Raw genomic sequence first — 20,363 nt, forward strand, 5'->3', positions numbered from 1 at the left:
ACTAGCTAAAGGTGAGCTGACGATATGTGTTGGAAGTGTTTCCAATGTTGATATGATCAAGCATCGCACGCTCCCTCTACCATCGAGATTGGTGTTTGCGTTGAGCATAGACATGATTGGATTATGTCTATCGCAATACGGTTATTCATTTAAGGAGAATAATGGTTACTCTGTTTATTTGAATAATACCTTCAATGGTCTTACACCTAAAATGAATGGTTTGTTGAATCTCGATCGTAGTGATACACATGTTCATGCCAAAAGATAGTAATGATAGTACCACCTACTTGTGGCACTGCCACGTAAGTCATATCGGTATAAAACGCATGAAGAAGCTCCATGTTGATGGATCTTTGGGCTCACTCGTTTTTGAAAAGTTTGAGGCATGCGAACCATGTCTATTGGTGTATATGCATGAAGAAACTCCATGCAAATGGAGCGTTTGGACTCACTTGATTTTGAATCACTTGAGACATGCAAATCATACCACATGGGCAAGATGACTGAAAGCCTCGTTTTCAGTAAAATGGAACTAGCAAGCAACTTGTTGGAAGTAATACATTTTGATGTGTGCAGTCCAATGAGTGCTGAGGCATGTAGTGGATATCGTTATGTTCTTACTTCACAGATGATTTGAGTAGATGTTGAGTATATTTACTTGATGAATCACGAGTCTGAATTATTGAAAGGTTCAAGTAAGTTCAGGGTGAAGTTGAAAGATCGTTGTGACAAGAGGATAAAAGATCTATGATATGATCATAGAGATGAATATCTGAATTACGAGTTTGGCACAGAATTAAGACATTGTGGAAATTGTTTCACAACTGATACAGCCTGGAACACCATAGTGTGATGGTGTGTCCGAACATCATAACTGCACCCTATTGGATATGATGCATACCATGATGTCTCTTATCAAATTACCACAATAGTTTATGGGTTAGGCATTAGAGACAACCACATTCACTTTAAATAGGGCACCACGTAATTCCAATGAGATGACACCGTATGAACTATGGTTTAGAGAAACCTAAGCTGTCATTTCTTAAAAGTTTGGGGCTGCGACGCTTATGTGAAAAGTTTTAGGCTGATAAGCTCGAACCCAAAGCGGATAAATGCATCTTCATAGGACACCCAAAACAGTTGGGTATACCTCCTGTCTCAGATCCGAAAGCAATAAAGGATTGTTTCTAGAATCGGGTCCTTTCTCGACGAAAAGTTTCTCTCGAAAGAATTGAGTGGGAGGATGGTGGAGACTTGGTGAGGTTATTGAACCGTTACTTCAACTGGTGTATAGCAGGGCACAAAGAGTTGTTCCTGTGGCACCTACACCAATTGAAGTGGAAGCTTATGATAGTGATCATGAAACTTCAGATCAAGTCACTAACAAACCTCGTGGGATGACAAGGATGCGTACTACTTCAGAGTGGTACGTAATCATGTCTTGGAAGTCATGTTGCTAGACAACAATGAACCTACGAGCTATGGAGAAGCGATGGTGGGCCCGGATTCCGATAAATGGCTCGAGGCCATATAATCCGAGAGAGGATCCATGTATGAAAACAAAGTGTAGACTTTGGAAGAACTACTTGATGGTCGTAAGGCTGTTGAGTGTAGATGGATTTTAAAAGGAAGACGGACAATGATGGTAAATGTCACCATTAAGAAAGCTCGACTTGTCGTTAAGAAGTTTCCCGACAAGTTCAAGGAGTTGACTACGGTGAGACTTTCTCACTCGTAGCGATGCTAAGAGTCTGTTGGAATTATATTAGCGATTACTGCATTATTTATGAAATCTTGCAGATAGGATGTCAAAACATTGTTTCCTCGACGACATTTTCTTGAGGAAGGGTTGTATGTGATACAACCGGAAGGTTTTGTCAATCCTGAAAGATGCTAATAAGTATGCAAAGCTCCAGCAATCCTTCTAAGGACTGGAGTAAGCATCTCGGAGTTGGAATGTATGCTTTGATGAGATGATCAAAGATTTTGGGTGTATACAAAGTTTATGAGAAACTGGTATTTCCAAAGTGAGTGGGAGCACTATAGAATTTCTGATGAGTATATGTTGTTGACACATTGTTGATCAGAAATGATGTAGAATTTCTGGAAAGCATATAGGGTTATTGGGAAAGTGTTTTTCAATGGAAAGCCTGGATTAAGCTACTTGAACATTGAGCATCAAGATCTATAAGGATAGATCAAAACACTTAATAGTACTTTCAAATGAGCACATGCCTTGACGTGATCTTAAAGGTGTTCAAGATGGATCAGTCAAAGAAGGAATTCTTGCCTGAGTTGTAAGGTATGAAGTTAAGACTTAAAGCTCGACCACGGCAGAATAGAGAGATAGGACGAAGGTTGTCCCCTATGCTTAAGACATAGGCTCTACAGTATGCTATGCTGTGTACCGCACCTGAAGTGTGCCTTGCCATGAGTCAGTCAAGGGGTACAAGTGTGATCCAAGAATGGATCACAGGACAGCGGTTAAAGTTATCCTTAGTAACTAGTGGACTAAGGAATTTTCTCGATTATGGAGGTGATAAAGAGTTCGACGTAAAGGGTTACGTCGATGCAAGCTTAACACCTATTCGGATAGCTCTGAGTAGAGATACCGGATGCATATAATGGAAACAACAATTTAGAATAGTTCCAAGTAGAACAGTTATTTGGAATAGCTCCAAATAGAGCGTGGTAGCTACATCTAGGAGATGACATAGAGATTTGTAAAGCACACACGGATCTGAAAGGTTCGGACCCGTTGACTAAAACCTCTCTCACAAGCAACATGATCAAACCTAAAACTCATTGAGTGTTAATCACATAGTGATGTGAACTAGACTACTGACTCTAGTAAACTCTTGGGTGTTAGTCACATGGCGATGTGACCTGTGAGTGTTAATCACATGGCGATGTGAACTAGATTGTTGACTCTAGTGCAAGTGGGAGACTGTTGGAAATATGCCCTAGAGGCAATAATAAATTAGTTATTATTATATTTCCTTGTTCATGATAATTGTCTTTATTCATGCTATAACTGTATTATCCGGAAATCGTAATACACGTGTGAATACATAGACCATAATATGTCCCTAGTAAGCCTCTAGTTGACTAGCTCGTTGATCAATAGATGGTTACGGTTTCCTAACCATGGACATTGGATGTCGTTGATAACGGGATCACATCATTAGGAGAATGATGTGATGGACAAGACCCAATCCTAAGCCTAGCACAAAGATCGTGTAGTTCGTATGCTAAAGCTTTTCTAATGTCAAGTATCATTTCCTTAGACCATGAGATTGTGCAACTCCCGGATACCGTAGGAGTGCTTTGGGTGTATCAAACGTCACAACGTAACTGGGTGACTATAAAGGTGCATTACAGGTATCTCCGAAAGTGTCTGTTGGGTTGGCACGAATCGAGACTGGGATTTGTCACTCCGTGTAAACGGAGAGGTATCTCTGGGCCCACTCGGTAGGACATCATCATATGCGCAATGTGACCAAGGAGTTGATCACGGGATGATGTGTTACGGAACGAGTAAAGAGACTTGCCGGTAACGAGATTGAACTAGGTATTGGATACCGACGATCGAATCTCGGGCAAGTAACATACCGCTAGACAAAGGGAATTGTATACGGGATTGATTAAGTCCTTGACATCGTGGTTCATCCGATGAGATCATCGTGGAACATGTGGGAGCCATCATGGGTATCCAGATCCTGCTGTTGGTTATTGACCGGAGAACGTCTCGGTCATGTCTGCATGTCTCCCGAACCCGTAGGGTCTACACACTTAAGGTTCGGTGACGCTAGGGTTATGAAGATATATGTGTATGCAGTAACCCGAATATTGTTCGGAGTCCCGGATGAGATCCCGGACGTCACGAGGAGTTCCGGAATGGTCCGGAGGTAAAGAATTATATATAGGAAGTGCTGTTTCGGCCATCGGAACAAGTTTCGGGGTTATCGGTATTGTACCGGGACCACCGGAAGGGTCCCGGGGGCCCACCGGGTGGGGCCACCTGTCCCGGGGGGCCACATGGGCTGTAAGGGGTGCGCCTTGGCCTATATGGGCCAAGGGCACCAGCCCCTATAGGCCCATGCGCCTAGGGTTTCCATATGGGAGGAGTCCCACTAGTGGAAGGCACCTCTAGGTGCCTTGGGGGGGAGGGAAACCTCCCTTGGGCAGCCGCACCTAGGAGATTGGATCTCCTAGGCTGGCGCACCACCCCCCTTGGCCCTCCTATATATAGTGGGGGAGAGGAGGAACTTGACATACCAGCCCCTGGCGCCTCCCTCTCTCCCCGTTACGTCTCTCCCTCGTAGTATAGGCGAAGCCCTGCTACTGTGACGCCCTGCATCCACCACCACGCCGTCGTGTTGCTGGATCTTCATCAACCTCTCCCTCTCCCCTTGCTGGATCAAGGCATGGGAGACGTCTCCGGGCTGTACGTGTGTTGAACGCGGAGGTGCCGTCCGTTCGGCACTTGATCATCGGTGATTTGAATCACGACGAGTACGACTCCATCAACCCCGTTCACTTGAACGCTTCCGCTTAGCGATCTACAAGGGTATGTAGATGCACTCTCCTTCCCCTCGTTGCTGGTTTCTCCATAGATAGATCTTGGTGATACGTAGGAAATTTTTTGAATTTATGCTACGTTCCCCAACAGCTAGGTGGCGGCACCAACAGGGGAAGTGTCAGGCATGAACCAAACATCTATGGCTTGTTGCTTAGAATCTTGCCGGTCTAGGCAAGGTTAGCTCTTGTCATGATGCAATGATCAACCTCTAAGAAATTCTTGCGTACATGTCTTTTAGTACTATTTTCCCATGGTCCATCTGTGTATGTCATTTCCATGATGCGGTGATTTTGATAATTTTTCTTAAAATCTACTTATTAGTTGTGGATATCTTCTCGAGAAATAACAAAAGTATAATATAGGCAAGGATAAATATCAGAACTAACGCCATGGTGCTCATGTAAGTCTAGCCGTGGATTAAAAAGTTTACAATGTGAAGTTATTTTTTCTTGTTGTACAGATTATAATCATTAATTTGTGTGATCTAGAATTTCGAAAAGTTATCTTAGCCTGTATAAAAATTAAAATTTCAATTTAATGTTTAAGCTTCTAGGATGTTTACCGTAGCTGCCGAACGTTAACACTGAGCAAAATTGAGCTGAGCCAAAAATTAAGTTTTGAGTCGAGGGAAAGGGGTTTGTGTGTGAGAGAGAAAAGAGAGACAGGGTGAGACTGAGAGGTGGGAGAGAGAATGGGAGAGAGAGATGGAGGGTGGTAGACACATAGAGATATGCATTATATTCATATATGTGCAATTGAAAAAAAAAACTTGAAAGGCCCGTGGCGACGCACGGGCGTCCTACTAGTAAATTCCTAATTAATCATAAACCGGCGGGCCGGCTCGTAGGCGGCAGACCGCGCGGATCAGCTCAGGCGGGGACGCTGAGGAAGTTGAGCGTGGACCTGGCCATGACAGCAGCAAACTCTCCAAAGCTAATCACGTCGTCCCATCCATATCCGCGCCCCACATGATGGTCCTCAGCTCGTCAACAACATTTAACATTTCAATTTGTTTATACACTGCAAAAGTATTTGAAGCTTGCAATTCCAGCCAAAAAAATTATACCTTTTATATATAAATATTTCAAAATAAACTTACTAAAATCTTCTAATACTCCCTCCGATCCTTTTTAGCCTTTTTAGTCAAAGTATTTTTAATTTGACCAAACTTATAGGCAACATTCATAATACCAATTGAATATCATTAGGTTTATTATGGAATGTAATTACATATTGTATATATTTGGTATTGTAGATGTTGATATTTTTAATATAAATTTGGTAAAACTTTGAAAAGTTTGATCTAACACAAATGTTATATACGGAGTAAAAGGGACCAGAGGGAGTAATATCCAAGCAAAAAGTGAGGCATGATCGAGAGCAGCGATTCGCTGACCAGACTCATCTGTAGCCGTGATGAAGAAAAAAAATCAAAACAAATACCATAAAAATTCCTCTTTTTTGCATGTAGATTATTTGGTGCGTGAGGTGCGCTCCAAATTTTTTATCATTTCGACATCTGAGTAGCTCTCGGCAAAAAAGACAAATTTGGGGTCTGTAATTTTTTTTACTGTTCATGTATTGTTCTGACCCAATTTATCTTTTTGATGAGAGCTACTCATATTTTCAAATGATCTGAAATTTGGAGTGCATCTCACGCACCAAATTATCTACTATGCAAAAAATATTAGATATTTTTTATTTTTGCTTGTATTTTTTGTGAATTTTTTCTTGGTCGGGTGCAGATTAGTCTGGGCTCGGAAATGGATATCCGCGCTTTACGTTACTTTCATTTATACAGTAGAAGATGAAAACCCTGTCTGATCTGTGAGACTGTGACCAAGATTTTCCTTTCCTCGTGTCTGTCTTTTTAGGCCGACAAAGCCGGCGACCAAAAAATCTCGGATGTTTTGGATGTATTCAAACAAAATTTGAATTCAAAAAAATTTAGCACCCAAAATATATAGCATTGTGTCTCATTCCAGTGGTTAGCGGGCATCATTTCTCCTTGAAGGGCATAGGTTTACCGAAAAGGTTCGCACGACACTTTATAGATAAAGCAACAATATATCATACATCTCAATACACACAACTTGACACCACCAAACACACGCACGCGCGCGCACACACACGCATGGGAACATAGGGCACCACTTGAAGCCTACGGCGCCCTTCACCATGCACAAGCCACTGCGAAGAGGCGCCGTTGTGCATGATGAACTGAGTCCTCCAAGGCGGCGGCTTCGGGAAAGATACGACACCGGAGTGTCGACATCACCTGATCCAAGGATTAAGGTTCCCCCTGGAGCAACAAGAAGGATGAGAAGGAACCACAACGACAACTTTCAAGAAGAACACGACGCCCGCAAGCGCCGCCCTTCGTCATCGACCCGTCAGGACTAATGAGGGTTTCACCCCAACAAGGACTTTTCATCTACGAGATAGAGTACACGAAACCACCGCTCGACACACCGCCGCCACCGGGCGTTGCACACTGGCCACCACGCCGCCCGCATAACCATGGCAACTAGCCAACACCCGAGCAATGCGCGTAGGTTCAATTCCGCCCTCATGCACGGTTCAAATCCGTAGATGAGGAGAGTTGATTTGGCATCCTCGTATAAATAGAGTATGTGTATCTTCAATACCCCTAGCACCGTGCTGCCTTAACAAGCATACTGTGACATATAATTTAATAGGATTGGTGGTACAGTCGATGCTAATGCCTAGGAATTCTACATAGGAAGAGAGATGCAAATAATGAGGATATGAACTTTGCGAGGAGAAAGAATAAGGTGTGCACACTTTTCTCTTGATTGTAATGAAAGCCACCACTTACGAGAAAAGCAACCATTGCTGCCGCCAACCACTTTCTCATGAATTATATGAGTTTGTGACCATAAACACACAACCGCCACATCATTAAAAGTTTCACCTCCTTTGTACTTACTCAATGTTCCTCAACTTCACTAGCTAGCTCATTGCTCCACAAGTCCGCGTATATATTTCCTCCTATCATTCAGTTTTGTTTGCCCACATATTCTCAGTTACGCATCTCCTTTCCCTGAATTCTATAAAACACTAAGGTCTAGTATATAGATATACAATCAAGACATTTTATAGTTCAGTTCTGTACATCTTTTGGTGAAGAGCCCCAAAACATGCCATTTGATTTATCATTTAGAGAAAAGACCACATATTCTCCTTCAAGTACTTCTCGTTTAGCGTACCTAGCTAGGCATGGGAGACATAGGGAAGTCGTAGGCAACTTTCACATGTTCTACAAGGTTCACTCACAAATACATGTTTTATGGATACAATCGGCACGCAATGGGTGTGCCGGTGAACGAGGGTCATCCTCACCTGTGCCAGCTTCCCATTGCCCGACAGCCTCGCCGCACCTGGTCTTCAAGTCACGCCAGTTGGTTGGGGAAGGCAACAACATCAGCGTGGCTGGGTTGGTCTGCATGGAACAGTACACGGTGGTAGCTCGATGGATCGCCGTGGCCGTTGTTGATCGCTCCTCCTCAAGGTGCATGGGCAATGGCCGGCGCGATTGCCGGACCTCACGATTACCAGTACGAATATTTCTCGACTGGTAAAAATAGTACAGAATTTTAGTGAAGGGATCACACGTACCTACGATAGCAGTTCCGTTCAAATGGCTGTCAGTGATAAAATGACAGTAGTAGAACAAGTCAGCTAAGTTGACTGTTGAGCAGATCAATCAAAAACCAAAAATTTAATACATATTTTTCATCGATCTGAACGTGTCTCGAGTTGTTTTGTCACATTAGTTGATCGATCATAAACTCCTAATTAATCAGAAACCGGTGTCCGGCGGGCGGGAGACCGCGCCGATCAGCTTTGTCGAGGGCGCTGAGGAAGTCAGAGCGTGGACCTGGCCATCGCAGCAGCAAACTCTCCAAAGCTAATCATGTCATCCCATCCATATCCGCGCCCCCACATGATGGTCCTGAGCTCGTCAACAACATGTAACATTTCAATTTGTTTATACACCGCAAAATTATTTGAATTTTGCAATTCTACACTTCAAAAATTATACATTTTATATATAATTGTTTCAAACTAAACTTACTAAAATCTTCTAATACTCCCTTCGGTCCTTTTTTAGTTTGCATATAAGTTTTGTCCGAAGTCAAAGTATCTCTAATTTGACCAAACTTATAGTCAATATTCATAATACCAATTGAATATCATTAGGTTCATTATAGAATGTAGTTTCATATTGTATATATTTGGTACTGTAGTTGTTGATATTTTTAATATAAATTTGGTCAAACTTTGCTAAGTTTGATTCAACACAAATATTGTATGCGGAGTAAAAAGGACCAGAAGGAGTAATACCCAAGCAAAAAAGCCGGGCTTTACATTACTTTCATTTATACAGTACAAGATGAAAACCCTGTCTGCTCTATGAAACTGTGACCAAGATTTTCCTTTTCTCGTTTCTGTCTTTTTACCGGTGTAGGCCGACAAAGCCGGCAACCAAAAAATCTTGGATTATTTGGATGTATTCAAACAAAACGTGAACTCAAAAAAATTTAGCACCCAAAATATATAGCATTGTGTATCATTCCAGTGGTCAGCGGGCAACCTTTTCTCCTTGAAGGCCATAGGTTTACCAAAAAAAGGCTCGCGCCCCCATTTTATAGATAAAGCAACAACATATCATACAATTTCAATACACACAACTCGACACCACAAAACACACACACACAGAGGAGCAGATGGCACTGCTTGAAGCTTATATATGGAGCCCTCCACCGTGCACAAGTCACTGTGAAGAGATACAGTCGTGCATGATGAACTGAGTGCTCCAACGTGGTGCCTTTAGGTAAGATACGACACCGGAGTGCCGCCATCACCCGATCCAAGGGTCAAGGTTTTCCCCAGAGCAACAACGAGGACGAAGAGGAACCGCAATGTGGCCTTCAAGAAGGAGACGACACCCACAGACGCTACCTGTTGTCGTCAACTTGGCAAGGCCAGAGAGGGTTTTACCCCCAACAAACCGTTTTCACATCTAAGATGGTGTACACAAAACCACCGCTTGCCGCACTACCGCCACCGACCGTCGCACACTGGCCACCAGGCCGCCCGTGCGGCCATGGCAACTAGCCAACACCTGAGACACGAGCTTCAATGGGTGTAGGTTCAATTCTGCCCTCATGCATGGTTCAAATCCATAGGCGAGGAGAGTCGATTTGGCAATGCCACACAAATAGTATGTGCCTCTCCAATACCCCTAGGACCGTGCTACCTTAACAAGCATACTGTGACATCCTAAGTTAATAGGATTGGTAGTGCAGTCCATACTAATGCCTGGGTGTGCTACATATGCAGAGAGATGCAAATGAGGATAGGGAATTTGGGAGGAGAAAGAATAGGTGTGCACACATATAGCGGAGAAGGGCATTGTGTTTTCACCTTTTCACTTGACTGTAATGAACACCACTTCATACGAGAAAAGCAACCACCGCTGCTGCCAACCACTTTCTCATGAATTATATGAGTTTGTGGCCATAAACACAACTGCCACACCATTAAAAGTTTCACCTCCTATATACCTACGCAATGTTACTCAACTTGTCTATCTCGCTCATTGATCTACATATATATTTCCTCATGCATCGCTCAGATGCGGAGGCCGGGGACAATCCTCCTTTTTCTAAAAAAATCATTCAGTTTTGTTTGCCCACTATATTATCGGTTACGCATCTCCCTTCTCTTAGTTTTGTAAAACACTAAGGTACAGCAAATCTACAATCAACATATAGTTGTGAGCATCGTTTGCCAAAGAGGCCCAAATATGTCATTTGATTTATCATTTAGAGAACATGCAGCATATTCTCCTCCAAGTATTTCTCATTGAGCCTACTTAGTTAGGCATGGGAGGCATAGGGAACTCGTAGACAACTTTCACTTGTCAGACAAGGTTCACTCATAGATACATGTTTGGGCGTGGTGGAGGACAAGGATTGTCCTCGCCTGTGCCAGCATCCCATTGTCCGACAACCTAGCCGCATATGATCTACACGTCACGTCGGTTGGTTGGAGAAGGGAACGCCAATAAGATGGCTAGGATCGGGTGCGTGGAGAAGTACACAGTGGTAGCCTGATCGGCCACCACAGCCGTTGTTGCTCGCTCCTCTTCAAGGTGCAAGGGCAATGGTTGGCGCAACTGCTGGACCTTACATTACCGGTACGAATATTTTTCGACTGGTTTCACACGTACCTACTATAGCAGTTCCGTTCACATGGCCGCCAGCAACAAACTTATAGTAGTAGAACGATTCAGTTAAGTTGGCAGTTGAGTAGATCACTCAAAACAAAAGATTTATACACATTTTCCATCGACCTAACCGTGTCTCGAGTTATTTTGTCACATTAATCAATCGATCCTAAACTCCTCATTTATCAGAAACCGGTCAGACCGGCGGGCGGGAAACCGCACGGATTAGCTCAAGAGGGGACACCGAGGAAGGCAAGCGCGGACTTGGCCATGACAGCAGATAACTCGCCAAAGCTAATCTTGCCATCCCATCCACATCCTCATCCCACATTTTGGTCCTCAGCTCGTCAGCAACATTTAACATTTCAATTTATTTATACACTGCAAAAATATTTATAATTTTCAATTTTACGCTTAAAAATTATACATTTTATATGTAAAAATTTCAAAATAAACTTACTGAAAGCTTCTAATAATACCCCAAGCAAAACATGGGCTTTACATTAGTTTCATTTAAACAATACAAGATGAACACCATGTCTACTCTGTGACAAAGTCTTTCCTTTTTCTTGTTTCTGTCTTTTACTCTTTTTATCGGGGTAGGCCAACAAAGCCGGCTGCCAAATACTCTCAGAATTTTTTGAAGGTATCCAAAAAAATGAATTCAAAAATAATTAGCCCAAAATATATAGCATTGCTTGTCATTGCAGTGGTCAGCGGGCACCAAAAGTATTGTTGTGCTACGATAGGAGAAGATGCATACATTTCTGCATATTTTTTTCATCTTCACATTTTCATTTTTTTCCTTTACTTTTTATAAACTATGGGAATTTTTTAGTGAATACATAAATATTTTATGGATACACTTTTTTATATATGATTTTGTTAAAATACACTTGATTGTTTATAAAATACATGCTATTGTTTTTTAAAACTACTCATTGAATGTGTTTTAAATACACATTGAATTTTTTTAATATGCGTGATTTTTAATACATCACAAAAATTTATAATAAATAATAAAAATATATTAAAATAGATAATGAATATATTTTTAGTACACGATAAACTTTTTCTAATATACTGTGGACATTTCTCAAATAGACGATGAATAATTTTAATGCATGGTGAACAGTTTTAATACATGATAAGTTACTATTTTTGGAATATAAAGTGAATACCCAACGATTATTTATTATAATTAAATTAAATATTTAAACAATGTATATTTCAAAAATTAAGTAAATGTAATACCAGTTAAATAGTTCTAAAAGGGAAAAAATGGAAGAATGTGTTATCCTATAAAACCTAGAATAATTGATGCCCACCTACTGACTATGCTAATGGGTGGTAGGCCCATGTTGGACACCTATAAGCGAGCCCGCAAAGTGCATGGGTCCCTATCTCACTGAGCGTAGCACCGCATTGCCTCTGGGCTGATCCAGTCTAGTGGACCTTTCATTGGTTTGGGATGGTCTCCCATGTTTTTATTTTTTTTCCTGTGTTTTTCTTTGTGGTTTTAACCCGTTCTTTTTATTTTATTCTTTTCAAGTAAATGCCTGTTTTTCTAAATGTGCTAAACCAGTTGCATGTCGGTTGTGCAGTTGCAGTCAGTTACAATGCTTACAGTTGCATGTCTACTAATGGACATGCAACTGGCCTGCCAAGCCCCTCCCTCGACCCTAGTAGCAATCGCTTTGTGCTCATCCAATTGCAACTGTTGTACAATGCTTGCAGTTGCATTCCTACGTATGGACATGCAACTGCCCCGACAACTCCTTTGATCTCAATTCCAGTCGATTTGTGTCCCATGTTGTTGCGGTCGGATTACAATGCTTGCAGTTGCATATCTAGGGGTGGACATGCAACTTATAGAATACATTTTGCATAAAAAACAAAGTCTAGTTTTTTTTTCACAGAATCTCTATAACTTCAAAAATATGTAAGGTTTCTTGTTTCACTTTTTCCACCGCCCCTTCGTTTTATCGTTCGCCTATGTTAAACAATCAGCTTAATTACTTACCTTCTGAACCAATTCTACTTTATTTTACTTATCAAAGTTCTCATCAAACTATAAGGTAAATACGGGCAGGATTTCATAAACATTAATTTACACAATCACATTAGTATAGGCAGATAAATCATAAACTAACGTACTAGTAGCATATTATACTCGTTGCAACACACGGGAATTGTCCTAGCAAATTAAAAAATGGATAAATATTGACTTATCATATAAAATGATGTTCTGTATAAATATGTAAAGAAAAAGGTTGTGCGCTTTTGAAGTTTCAAGTTCCCGTGCAAAACTATCGGAAGAAAGCTCCTGCACGAAAAAAATCTACAACTGATAATTTCCCACAAAACACAAGTACAAAAATTATACAAGATCAAACTAGAACCATATAATAACAACTAAAAAGGAATGTAAAGAAGCCGTAAGTGGCTGGGTTTTTTTTATACCGAAGCTTTATTGCACCATCACAATGTTTACAGGATAAAATCAACTTCATTGGGTTGACCTAACCAAGCACGGCGAACATAACGAGGCTAGCTTGACAGAAAACAAAGCCCATCAACTGAACGAGGCGCTAAAATAGAAAAACTTAAACAGGCCATGTGCCAAACAATAAACAGGCCACACGATACCACCACAATGCTTGTCAGCTAAAAAATATGTGAATCAGGATGCCCCAATATCTGATGGCGGACAAAGTGGACGAGACCAAATTAAAACTCGGTTAAATGAGTTTTAGCAAAACCATTATCTTTACATTGTATAAACATTTTTAAAATGTCATGGATATGTTTTAGAAGTAATGAAAATTTTCTTACAATGGTCATGAACATCTTTTAATTGTCAAGAACATTTTGTTTTAATGTTGTCAGTGTTTTTTAAAAGCTCTGATAATATTTTTTACACGATATAAATATGTGTATTGTGCAGTGAATATTTTTTTAAAATTGAGTAAAAAACTTTTAAATATGTATTTTCCTAAAATCTTCAAAATATATGTAAAACTTTTAAAAAAGAAAAGAACAAATGAATCAACACTTACGCAACGAAGCAACACATACTAATAGCCTACAGGGCCCGCCCATTTAGGGCTAATTTAGTTGTCCAGGACCCTGCTGGGATCCCCGTCATTTCCCTGGTTGAGGGCCTCCCAGGTGGAAGCATTCTCTCGTTTTTCTACCATCGCATTTGGTTGAACAGGACAGCGCTACATTTCATTCATTAAGATGGAGAATAAGTAGAGCCAGGAAATTACAATAGAAATAGGAGAGAAGGTACAAATCACACCGGACACACCGGCTACATAATAGGAACAAGAAGGATGGAAAGAACACCACACACAACCACTAATCTCGTCGATACAACCAACAAGGAGGAGGGCACACGCTTCCATCTACACCTGACCAAGCAAAGGTAGGGGTTAAGCTTGATCGACTGGTTCCCACCTGACACACATCTTAAAGAGGGGGATGACTGTTGAAGGGAACGAGGCAATCCAAGGTGAGTCATGGACTCACTAACCCAACTTCACATGAGACCATCGACTCTTCCACAAATGTCGAACAACGAGGCCATCGCGCACACCTCAGCAACAGACAGCACGTGAAACCGGAAGGAACAACGAGCAACAACCATCAATCCTGTCAGCGGCCGAACGGTTGATGATGTTCTTCTAAAGTGCTTCGACGAGGACCAAGCGAGAGTTGCTATGGGGGAGGTCCATGAAGGTATTTGTGGCACTCATTAATCGGCTCCCAAGATGAAATGGTTGCTACGACGTGCTGGATTTTATTGGCCGACTATGATTAATGATTGCTTCAGATATTACAAAGGGTGTGAAGCTTGTCAAAAATTTGGTGATATTCAGTTGGCTCCTGCTGCTATGTTACATCCCATTATCAAGCCGTGGCCTTTCAGAGGATGGGGTTTAGACTTTATTAGACAAATTCATCCGTCTTCCTCAAAGGGGCATCGGTTCGTATTGGTGGCAACCGATTATTTCACTAAATGGTCTAAAAAAGTACCTCTCAAGAACATGACACATACGGAGGTGATTAAATTCATAACCGAGCACATTATTCATAGATTCGGCATTCCTCAAACATTGACTACAGATCAAGGCTCCTCTTTCATGTCACACCAAGTTAGAGAATTTGCCAAATCTTATAACATAAAATTGCTCAATTCCTCTCCATATTATGCCCAAGCCAATGGACAAGCTGAGTCTAGCAATAAAATTTTAATCAAGCTCATCAAGAAGAAGATTGAGGATAATCCAAGGAGATGGCATGAGTTGTTGTCTGAAGCTTTGTGGGCACATAGGATCTCAAGACATGGTGCTACAAAGGTGACTCCATATGAGCTAGTATACGGTCAAGAGGCTGTTTTACCGGTGGAAGTGAATTTGAATGCTTTGAGAATAGCCAAACAAAATGATTTATCGGCAGTAGACTTTTATAACTTGATGATGGACAATATTGATGAGGTTGCCGATAAACGTTTGGCTGCTTTGAAGGCCATAGAGAGGGACAAGTTGAGGGTAGCAAGGGCTTACAATAAGAAGGTTAAGTTGAAGAATTTTCAAGTTGGCGATCTCGTCTGGAAAGTAATTCTCCCGATTGGTTCAAGGGACAGAAAAGTCGGGAAGTGGTCTCCAAGTTGGGAAGGTCCTTTTAGAATTGCAAGAATAGTTCCCGGAAACTCTTATTTGGTGGAATCCGTACAAGGGGCACTGTTACCTCAAGCTCTCAATGGAAAGTACTTGAAGAAATACAACCCAAGTGTGTGGCAAGAAGCCTAAGTGGGCAATGGCCGATATATGACTATCTCCCTTAGCACAAACATGGCCGATACCTGATTATCGTCCTGAGGAAAATAAATGGCCGATGGAGTGTTGACATCGTCCTTAGAACAAACACAATACAAGTTATTTTTCGGCACACAAGCTTTGCCGAAAAACAGGGGGGCATGTGTTGACACCAGATTTTGGCATGGTCATGAATCCGGGTTCGTATGCAAAAGTTAGAGGCAACACTTCACGGGCCGGCCCTGAGTGAGAAAGTATTCGGCCTTTGCCGGCTGAATGAAACCTTGCCGGGGTAAAACCTTGCCGATGTGAGGGCTTGCCAACGTGGAAAGCTTGCCGGCGGAGAAGCTTGCCGAGGAGGAACTCTTGCCGAGGGAGAAACCTTGCCGAGGAGGAACTCTTGCTGGGGCAGAAACCTTGCCGAGGAGGAACTCTTGCCGGGGTAGAAACCTTGCCGAGCTAGGGAGGAACCCTTGCCGGTGTAAAAACCTTGCCGGGGTGAAACCTTGTCGGTGCGGAAAGCTTACCCGGGTGGAAGGCCTGCCGGGGTGGAGGTTGTGATAGTCAAGCCAACAAGAAGTTGAAGATGGGCTCAGAAGCTAATTCAAATGATCTTGGATGGACAAATGTCCTACACGGGTTGTCTTCGCCTCGTCGAAACGATCGATTTTGATATAAAAATTGTTCAAATCCGAGTTCGTATGCAAAAGTTAGAGCAATCGGAGTGCAGCCCTGTCATGAGGCGAGATGTGGCGCGCCCCACCAGACACATGTCTGACGGGTAGCGCGAGGAAATAGCCTGTGTTGCGAGACCGATCTGACCCTCAAGATGATCTCTGATCAAAAAAACCTTCAACATGATAGTTGTTCGTCTCGTCGAAACGGTCAAGATTGCTTTTGGGCTTGTTTTCATCCGAGATCATTTACCACTGCAAAAAAGACCCGCAAGGTGCAGCCAGTTTAAATCGAACAGTTTTGGAAAGTTCGGATAAAACCAGTCCGAATTTGACTAGGGTTTTGGATGTGAATTGATGTAATTTTCTTGTAAGGAAAGCCTAGATAAATCCTTTGCTTGTACGGGAAGTCCAGCCGCCTCTTATATATGTTGGTGGTGACGGCCGATTGAAACAACACACAATCGAACAAATCAATATACTACTTTTTCATCTACGTTTTATCTCTCCACCGTTTTTCTCTCTCGTTCTTCGCTGTTCTTCGTGTTTGAGAGCTGAGAATCCCGAGGCTCTAGGGGCGAGCGAATCGACCTAGGGCAGCCCATAGCCGCCGCAATCCCTGACGGGGTCCCTCCCGGGTGCGCGGGGTTTCGGGTCTGCAAAAGCGCCCGCCGACTGTCTTGCGTATCGCGCTGTCGGTCGGGTCTCCTTCGACGTGAGCTGCGGTGCATCACCCCCGGCGTCGAGGGTACACGTGATGTGTTCGTGTGTCAACACCTCCTGCAGCACAAGCACCACACAAGAAAACCCCCCTCAGCCTTCCATAGCGAGGCCGTTACCACTGCGGCAGAGGCTGACAGAGGCAAGGGAGGGAGGGTACCCATGACACAAACCATACGATGGGGACCTGAGGTGGCAGCGGGGGAAGAAGGGGGTCTTACTGGTTGCCCTGCTTTGTGTGGCCCTAGAGTAGGCTACTCGAGAGTCGTTTTGTTGTTCTTTGGTAATGCGGTTGATCTCATCCACCCAATATCCCCTGGTTTCTCTCCCACGCCTCCATACACTGGGAGAATTATTCCCAGGCGCTATATCTATTTTCTTCGCCTCCGTCTCCCTTCTAACATCTCCTCTTCCTCTGTCTCTCTCTTCTGTCGTCTCCTCCACGACAACTCCACCCGCCTAAATTGCTTCATGGCAGGGGCAGCGACCCCTTCACCTCGCCAGTCATCAAATCTCCTTCCTTACTCTACATCCTAACCCCTGGATTCATCCGGGGGATCATTTGCCCCAATTTTTTTTTCAAAAAGGGGCGCTTTATATATATACTTAAAAGGTTTAATTTAGTTAAATAATATGTCCAGGATTGTTTCAATGACAAGTGGCCCCAGACCCCACCCACCAAGAGAGTCCCTTGAGGCGCCGCCGTGCTCGGTCACGAAAGGTGGATCGAGGCTAAGACCTGGCTTTGCGCGTAGCGTCAGGCCTCTCAGACTATAGGTGGCCAAACAGGCCGGGATAGCTGGGCCGGCCCGGTAGCACGGCCGGCACGGCACGTGCTAAACGGGCCAGGCCCGGCACGCGGCACCCCAGGGGCTGTGCCTGGGCCTGAAGGCCGAGCACGCGAGCCGGCATGGCCCGGCCCGATTATATTTTATTTTTTATTTTTTTTATGTATCCTAATATGGCCCAACAGGTAAAAATAGGCTAAAAACGCCCGGTGCGCAAAATAGGTGGCCTGTGGGCCGGCCCGACTAGCATATGGGCCGTGCTTGGACTGCAGGCTGCAGCACGCGGGCTGGCACGGCACGGCCCGTATAATAATCATGCCTCGGCGGGCCGGGCCGTACCAGGCATGATTAGGATGGGCCGTGCTGTGTCGGGCCGGGCCAGCCCGTTTGGCCAGCTATATCTCAGACTAGCTGCTGCAGGGCAACGACAGCTCCACCGGTGTGATGATTCCAAACAGTTGAAAGATGAAATAATTTTACGTAAATAATTCGAACGAAGATCATAATCAGGACTCAGTAAACCGAATGAGTCAATTAATGTCCATTGCCATCTGCAAAAATGGGCAGGCCGGACGGGTCCATACGGCAGAAATATCACCAACAAGCAGCGGACGCATCGATTGACCAAATTACCAAAATTTATACACATTCAGGTCAACGTTGCAATTCCGTGTGAGTTCGTTACAGTTGATCTAATCCGGGCCTTGAACCATCCTACTACCACTAGTTCTACTTCTACCAAAGAAGAAGAATCATACTACCGGTCGATCCGATCAGAGCCAGCCGGAGCCCGCCCGGTCGTCATCTCACATCTTAGGCGGCGGGGACTCCGAGGAAGTCAAGCGCGGACCGGGCCATGACGGCGGCGAACTCCCCGAAGCTAACCACGCCGTCCCCGTCCGCGTCCGCGTCCCGCATCATGGTCCGCAGCTCCTCGAAGGTGAGCGGCTGGCCCAGCTTGGCCATGGAGCGCGCGAGCTCGGCGGCGGAGATGTAGCCGTTGCCGTCGCGGTCGAAGGCGCGGAAGACCTCGAGCAGCTGCGCCTGGTCGACGAGCCGCGGCGCGTGGGCGGTGAGGACCGGCGCGATGGCGCGCGCCAGCTCGTCGAACTCCACGGTGCCGCTGCCGTCGGCGTCGATGGCGAGGAGCAGCGCGCGCGACTCGTCGCCCGTGGGGCGTAGGCCGAGGGAGCGGAGGAGGGCCGCCAGCTCGAGCTGGGTGAGGCTGCCGTCGCCGTCCATGTCGAAGCGGTCGAAGAGGGAGCGCAGCTGCTTCAGCTGGCTGCCCCGGAGCGACGCCCCCTTGGCTGGCGCCGGCGATGGGTTCGTCATGTCGATGGAGGTAAAGGTTGGATCTTTGACTTCGTGGCGGTGAGGGTGGGGGTGGATGGGATCGGAGGAGGTGGAGGTGGGGATGGAGAATGGGTTGGGGGTGAGACCGGCCGGGGTGGAGAAGACGACTTTGGTATATATTTATGGAGAGATTACCGGGCGGCAGGCGGGGAGGAAGACGCGTCGGCGTTGGTGGTGACCGGGTCGGTGGGTGCATGCACGGAAGGAGCGGAGCGATGGAGGAGGAAACTCTAGGTGGGTGCGCCCGCCGTGCGCGTCAAAAACTGCACGGTAATACGTACTCCACTTTCTTGTTTTTTTAAACACAGTACAGATGCAAGGGCTCATATACACATGCATACACTCACTTCTATGAATGCACACACGCACACCCTATCCCTACGAGCACCTTCGAAAAACTAAGTCTGAATATCATCTTGAAAAATCCTGAAATAAATTCAGAAACAAATGCAAGCACTAGGACTTAAACCCTGATGGGCTGGGTATACCACAATCTGACTAATCATCCAACCATAGATTGGTTCGCGACTCCCCTTTTTTGGTGGCTGCCTCAGGTTGGCTGCAACTAGCAAGCTATAATTAACCTCTCTTAAATATTTTTAGACCAGCTTGCAAACCTACTTCAGAGAGGGGATGGTCAGTGGCTCAGTGCTGCTGGCGTGAGGTTTTACTTAGTTGTGTGGCATGCAAAATTAGACATGGAGTACAAAAGAACTTGGTGTTTGTACCTTTTTTCTTAACAAAAAACACTTGAGTCTATAAACCAAACTAGCAGTAGAAACATAATATCACTGTACAAAGAAATTGTGCCGGGGTCCCTGGGGCTCTCGAATAGGCCGATGGTGTACCGCTCCAATGCTCAAGCCATCCTAACATTGTTCACGGACGGAAAGTTATCATGACCAAGGTTTTGCAAAACCACCGTCCCTAAAGAAAAGAAAAGAAAATGTCACAACCAGAAAAGCTCAGCTTCCAATAAAACTCGCGCGCATCACGTCAACACCTAAGGATGCACCAACGTGACCAGAATGACCGCAAATGATAGTTTTGGCGCCGCCACACCGACAGTCTCTAGTTTCACGTACAAAATGAATGGTGAGAATCTTTGCCTGCGAATCATAGACATTGCCAACATACAAAAACATCGAGATGGAAGAATTAATC

General features: G+C 44.2%; 1 protein-coding gene across 1 annotated transcript; it reads right to left on the reverse strand.

Moving 5' to 3' along the window:
- Window positions 1-18,349: 18,349 nt before the first annotated feature.
- On the reverse strand, window positions 18,350-19,310 carry LOC125539531 (putative calcium-binding protein CML14). The gene has a single exon (XM_048703014.2). It carries the CDS (start codon window positions 19,176-19,178, stop codon window positions 18,660-18,662), a length of 519 nt encoding a protein of 172 aa, XP_048558971.2. The 5' UTR covers window positions 19,179-19,310; the 3' UTR covers window positions 18,350-18,659.
- Between the last annotated feature and the right edge of the window lie 1,053 nt (window positions 19,311-20,363).

Source organism: Triticum urartu, chromosome 1A (assembly GCF_056163025.1).
Source record: "Triticum urartu cultivar PI428250 chromosome 1A, HENAU_Tu73, whole genome shotgun sequence".
NCBI classification, from domain to species: Eukaryota; Viridiplantae; Streptophyta; class Magnoliopsida; order Poales; family Poaceae; genus Triticum; species Triticum urartu.

Excerpts from the sequence above, each read along its gene's own strand:
- LOC125539531 (XM_048703014.2), bottom strand. The coding sequence starts at position 19,178 with ATGACGAACCCATCGCCGGCGCCAGCCAAGGGGGCGTCGCTCCGGGGC.